This window comes from Arachis stenosperma, chromosome 8, assembly GCF_014773155.1.
Source record: "Arachis stenosperma cultivar V10309 chromosome 8, arast.V10309.gnm1.PFL2, whole genome shotgun sequence".
Taxonomy (NCBI): Eukaryota; Viridiplantae; Streptophyta; class Magnoliopsida; order Fabales; family Fabaceae; genus Arachis; species Arachis stenosperma.
Genome location: NC_080384.1, coordinates 13,673,123 through 13,679,619, shown reverse-complemented (window position 1 = coordinate 13,679,619; position 6,497 = coordinate 13,673,123). Strand labels below are relative to the sequence as shown.

The window sequence follows — 6,497 nt, the reverse complement described above, 5'->3', positions numbered from 1 at the left end:
AAAGTAGCTGAAATTCACAAAGGATTTGTGTATGTTAGTCATTGTTTAGCATAATTGACTTAGTAACATCAATGTTATTCACCGAAAAAAATATATAAAATGGTAAATGATTGAAGGATGATAAATTAGTGATGCACAATAATTGACTAAGCAAATTTTTTTCAATGTCCAAACGGCACATTAATAAATTAAAGGAAATTAATTCATGTGAAAGGAAGAATAATCCAACACATTCACCACCTTGTTTGCTTGACGTCAATCGATTATTACCCGAATTTAAATTAATTAAACATGTACTGATTTCACCGTCGTCGCACATGAGGAAGTGTTATTTGCATGTTAATTATATTATAAATCTCCTTACTTTGTTTTGTATCTGATTTGGTGTTATTTGCATGTTAATTCACTTGTTTATTTTTATTATATATGTGTAAAAATAATAAAAATAAAATTAAGATGGTAATAAGTGTTTTATAATTTATTTATGATGTATCGACTTTAAAATTTTAGAAATAATATTTTTTATGAATTATATATAATATAGATATAGAAGTACAGGTAAAATAAATATAAATATTAGAAATATTTAAATTTAATTTACACTCTAGTTCCAGTAATAATCTTATATAATTTTTGCATTAAAAATAAAAATTTTATTAATGTTTGTCTTCATCAAGTCAATCCTAAACAAACGTGTTATATAGTCACCAAGAAAAAAAAAAAAAAAACAAACGTGTTATATGGTTGGACCGCTTGGGGAGAAAATCTATTTCCTTTAAAGTTATAATTTTTTATCATTATTTTTAAATATTTAGTTATATTTATTTTTGCATTTAATGTATTATAGAAGAAATAAGTAATAAAAATATGACTTGATCATCACGTCCCACAAAACACCAAGATATACAACATTTTAATTACAATTTAAGTTAATTTCTAACAGGCAATTAAATTGTTAATTACATATAACATGCATCCAGTTCAATAAATGATCAGCTGATTGAACTAATCTTACAATATTTTGATAATTGTGGGTGAAAGTATAATCATACCGATCATCCTGAGTATTTGACAAAAATGGAGCAAACAAGAAGGAGAAAAATATGTATTATTCATCCAGAGAAGTAGAAGAAACACACAACTTGATATTTGGTCCCTTGTTGATATGAATAGTAGTTGAATACAAAAAGAAAAATGATGCTTTAAAAAAAAAAAAAGAATCTGGATGATAATATATAAACCATACAGATAAAGAGGCGCCAAGGCATGCAAATTCCAATACTAACCAAAATGGAAATTTCTCTTGTATGATTCTAAAAGAGAACCTTCACTAGCTTTTAACTTGTTTGCGATGAATGTTGAGATTAATAAAACAATGAACGAGTCGCATGCTAAAAAGATTATTCCCAACCATATTAATATTTAAAAAAAAAAGAGTGTGACGGCACGTGCCGGCCTGGTACAGTGAGTAAAGCGAAAAGGCACGGCATCGAATAAATCTAAGATCCGACGACCACATCTCCCCGTCAAGACCGGGGACCTCGATTAATCCAACGGCCACCAAGGCATGTCAAGAATCATGAGCATCCAACGGCTCAATTTCAACCTGAGTCCCCTTGTATCGCCCCATAAATACACCAACCCACACATCTCACGCCCCCTTCGTTTTTACTCCTAACCTTCACTCCCACCTTCCAAGCAACTCAATTTCCCATTTCCCCAACTATTTATTAAAAAAACATAAATTAAAATAAAGAAAGAGAAGAAACTTGATATTTGAAAATTTTTCTATTCCGAATTCCAGTTTTTTACGCTAGCCAGTGTCTTTGTGTGTGGGTGTGGCCGGCGTGAAATGTTGCCCGCGGCTGAGAGCAGGAGGCCCATCGTCATCAGAATATCCCGGTACCGGAGACGCCAGTGAGAAGAAGATCCAACGGCCAAGATTGATTTTTGATTTGATTGATTTGATCGGATTCTGGAGTCTGAGTGAGTGAGTGAGTGAGTGAGAGAGAGAGAGAGTGGGACCCGCACACCAAAAAGAAGAAGGAGAAGGAAAAAAAAATGGAAACGGCGCCGCAGAAGAGCCAGGCGAAGCTCACCCGAACCCAATCGTCGCTCCTCCGATCTTCCCCCACCATCCGATCCTCCATCCAGAGCCTCTCGTCCGTGAACGAAGAAGACCTCCTCCTCCAAGAACACCACCACGACGACGACGACGAAGACGAGAAGAAGAAGAGCACGAAGCCCAGGGCGGGCGGGCCTGGGCTAGGGCGACGGCGACTTTCCACCCAGGCCCTGGCGGTTGCCTCCGTGGGGTTCCTGGCGGCGTGCTCGGTGTTCCTGTACGTGTTCTACTTCTTCTTCTACGAGATCCCAACCTCGGAGAACGTGCTTGTAGCTCTGATCTTCATCGCGGTGGTGCTGTACTTGGTGTCGAAGAACAAGAGGCTGATAAACCGTTCCGTTTCAGGTCTGAAGCAGTCGTGGGAGGAGAGCGTGAAGCGGTTAGGGTTGTCGAAATCCCAGGAAGGTTGTTCGAAACCGGTTCAGTGGTTCATAGGGGAAACAGGGAAGAGAGGAAAAGAGAGCATCAAGAACAGCAAGAAGAAGAAGAAGATAGTTCGGGAAGGGGTAGAGTTCTACAGCAATGGGGATTTCTACGAGGGGGAGTTTCACATGGGGAAGTGCAACGGCAGTGGGGTTTATAACTACTTCGTGAACGGCAGGTATGAGGGCGACTGGGTGGATGGCCGTTACGACGGTTACGGGATTGAAAGCTGGACGCGTGGGAGCCGTTACAGGGGCAAGTATAGACAAGGCTTGAGGCATGGCTATGGTGTGTACAGATTCTACACCGGCGATTCTTATGCCGGAGAGTGGTGTAACGGTCAGAGCCATGGTGTTGGTGTTCAGACTTGTGCTGATGGCAGCTGTTACATTGGCCAATTCAACTATGGCGTCAAGCATGGACTCGGTTGTTACCATTTTAGGTAACTTTCTTGTTCTCACTGCTCTGTTTTTTCTTAATTGTATAGAATTTTGACCATTTCTATCTTGTAGAAATGGGGATAGGTATGCAGGGGAGTATTTTGGAGACAAAATCCATGGATTTGGTGTGTACTACTTTGCCAATGGACACTGCTATGAAGGAGCATGGCATGAGGGACGCAGGCAAGGTATCGGAACTTACACCTTTCGAAATGCCGACCGGAGATGCGGTGAATGGGATGCTGGCAGCCTCAAGCACCCTCTGCCACCACACTCTCATGCCGTCCTTCGAGCACTTCAGGTATTCAATTCATTCAATCGTCCTGCTGTTTTCCCTCCAAATAAACTTGCTGTTTTTTTTCCTTATCTATGTGTTTCTCTAATTGCAGGCTGCAAGGAAAACGGCCGATAGCGCGATTAACCTTAGGCGCGTCGACGATGAGGTGAACAAAGCAGTCATAGCTGCTAACAGGGCTGCCACTGCGGCTAGAGTAGCCGCCGTGAAAGCTGTTCAGAACAGAATGGATGGACAATTTTGCGATACTGATGTCTAAGAATTAGGGTATTAGCTTTTTGTTATAAAATTGTAAATTTTCCTTTTTACTAATTCTGAGTACTTATTTCTTAAGGTGTCACCCCGGATAGCAAAAGCTTGCTGGAGGTTGATCATAGTCATCCTTTTTTTTTTGGTCTTTTTCAGATGTTTGTAACATGTACATAACCATGTAAATCAAATCAATGAAAGATGAATTTTCTAACATTTTCACTGTGAGGCAAGGCAACATCCTAAGTAAAGTTTACTAACTTGAGCATTGGTGCTAAGTTATCAGTGTAAGATTGATCCTTATTGAGAGAATGCAAAGAATAATGGGGGTGCCCATACCCTGATTCCACCCAAATTGTTGACACAAGAAAGCACAAGGATATGAAGGTGATAAACTTCAACTACTCCCAATGAAGAGTCAAAAACCACCCATCACCATAAATAAAGAAAGAAATAATGTCTGCTTATATCTATGCAACTCTATTATTACATGTTGTTCATGATAGTAAACATTAGCATTAGGCAAAGGCCATTTCATTTTACTTAGATAGAATAAAGTTACAAGAGGAGGAAAACAAAAATGCATCACATTATAAGAATCCATGTGCGCTCTTCTCATGTAGGACAATGACATGAATTCTCTTTTCAATTATTATTATTTACCATTATTATAATTAGTCTTTTTTTTTGGTTTAAGACTCTAGGCACATGATGTTTGTAGTGGGTAAGAATGTAAGATCTTTATCCCTTTTTCCTCAGAGAATAAAAAAGGAAAAAGACTCTGGCTTTTCTAGCATGCTGGATCTAAAATCTGAGTTTCACTCGTTCTATAAAAAGCATATAAATTATAAAAACTCTTCCTTTCTTTTTTCTTCCTCCTTTACTTATCTTTTAGCGTTGGTTTTTTATTAGGGTGTATGAGATTCTTTTTTTTTTTTTTTGAATTGCCTCACATTTTATTAAATATATCCAATCCTAGATTCAAATCTGTGATTAAACTTTTCTGCTCAACGACTCCACATGCAAGTCAGAAAAGTCCAACAAGGAAAAGTGACTCTTGTTAACTGTCTAAGCAGGGGCCAATACCATAATTAACCTTTTGTATATCTCTTGATTTTTTTATTTAGATGTTTTTATGGCTTAAAACAAAAATCTAACTATTTACAAAATATCACGTGGATATAATCACAACTGACCAAAAAAAAATCAAAGTGTGACTTGTAAGTTATAACTAATTTAAACTCACATTTCAAAGGTGATTTTTTAACCATTATTAGTACAATTTCGATGATATTTTAAAACACTTGAAAAATATTTTCTAATACTCTAAAAATATTTATTAAATTATTAACTAAAAATTGATTTGACTATCGAGAATACTTAAATCACGTGTTAATCTTTTTTTTTTTTTGGTTAAAATGATAAACTGTTATTGAAATATTACGCTCTTGAAACTTCATTCCAATTTACCCTAAGCATTCTAATCTTAAAATACATGCTACTACTTTAGACATCTTTACTAAACTCATAAAAAAATTTTCATACTGAAAATTTCTTAAACTAACAATACAATACAACTATATTCATTCTATTATAACGTCGCGGAGTTTGAAACAAAATTTTGGGAGTTAGATAAAAGATAATTATCAAGATACTTTTGATATAGACACTATTTAAGATAAATTCATCTAATATAATCTCTCTGATTTGAGTGATATTGTCAAATTTAAAGCCGTTTGTCAGGGTCTCATTCTAAAGAATTAAAATCAAACTCATCAGATGCAACTCTTTAAACTTTTGAAAGTTGTATCTTATTTTCTTTGTGATTCATTAAAGTAGAAGAACTATCTACAAGTGTTGATATTGTAAAAGTTATATGTTCTCCTTCTTGAATATTAGCCTTCCTCTTTAACAAAAGTTATATGTTATATGTTCTTCCTTCTTCAATTCTTTGATTTTTCATGATTATTTTATATAAAAATTTGAATATATATTCTGTAAAATATGTAAAAAAAAAAGTTAGAAGGACAAATATTAAAATTTATAATATTTATTGAATGTTTTTAATTTATACAAATACAATAATATTAGTATTTATTAAATATTCTAATTTTTTTATCATATAAAAAATAAATTAAATAAACAATAAAATATAAAATAATATTAAATTACATAAATAAAAAATACCTAATTTTTTATATTTGAACTCAAAGGTAGAAAGAATGTTACTTATTGAATAGAGAGCTGCAAAATGCGAATACACTCAGTTCAGTCCAAATTCAACATGTTTTGAATGTTTAAAACTAAAAACTATTGTGCAATAAAAGCAAAGATGAAGATTGAACTTTGGTATTTTAAGTCATAGTAAAGTATTTGAGCCAACAGAACTATTTTTTATTTTTTGAAAAAGTATTACTAATTTTTTTAACAAAAGTTTAGAGAGGCCATGACCCCCTTGTCTCAACTAAGCTCCGTCCCTCACTAAAACTATATTAAAGTTACCAAATAAGAAAGATTTTACAATAAAAAGTACAAACTTTAAATTTTTATCTAATAATAACTAAAAGTTTGATTCACTCTCCAACATTTTTATAAAAATGACAATAACAAATTTAATTTAAAAATTTTACAAAAAACAATAATTAAAATTTAAAACTTTAATAAATTTTGATCATATAAAATCTAAATAAGAAATCTAAATCGTCAACAAATTGTTAATAAAATTTAATTCAAAAATTAACATGAATTATAATTATAAATTTTAAAATTAAATTTAAATTTATTAAAATTTTAAGAATCAAATTAAATTTAATTTTAAATTTTAAGATTTAAATTAAATATTTTCTAAAAATAAGTGTAACTATTGATGGAGGAATTGTGAATTTGTGATTTGAATTGGTAAGTACTAAGTTGTATTTAATTGGTGTGGTCGCCAAGGTAGGGGTCAGGTTCTGAGCAATACACA

The 6,497-nt window shown here is 33.6% G+C and overlaps 1 protein-coding gene across 1 annotated transcript; it reads left to right on the top strand.

Moving 5' to 3' along the window:
- Positions 1–1,665: 1,665 nt before the first annotated feature.
- Positions 1,666–4,105, top strand: LOC130946713 (uncharacterized). Its single transcript, XM_057875548.1, has 3 exons — positions 1,666–2,990; positions 3,061–3,289; positions 3,378–4,105. Exons 1-3 carry the CDS (start codon positions 2,062–2,064, stop codon positions 3,540–3,542), a joined length of 1,323 nt encoding a protein of 440 aa, XP_057731531.1. The 5' UTR covers positions 1,666–2,061; the 3' UTR covers positions 3,543–4,105.
- The last annotated feature ends 2,392 nt before the right edge of the window (positions 4,106–6,497 follow it).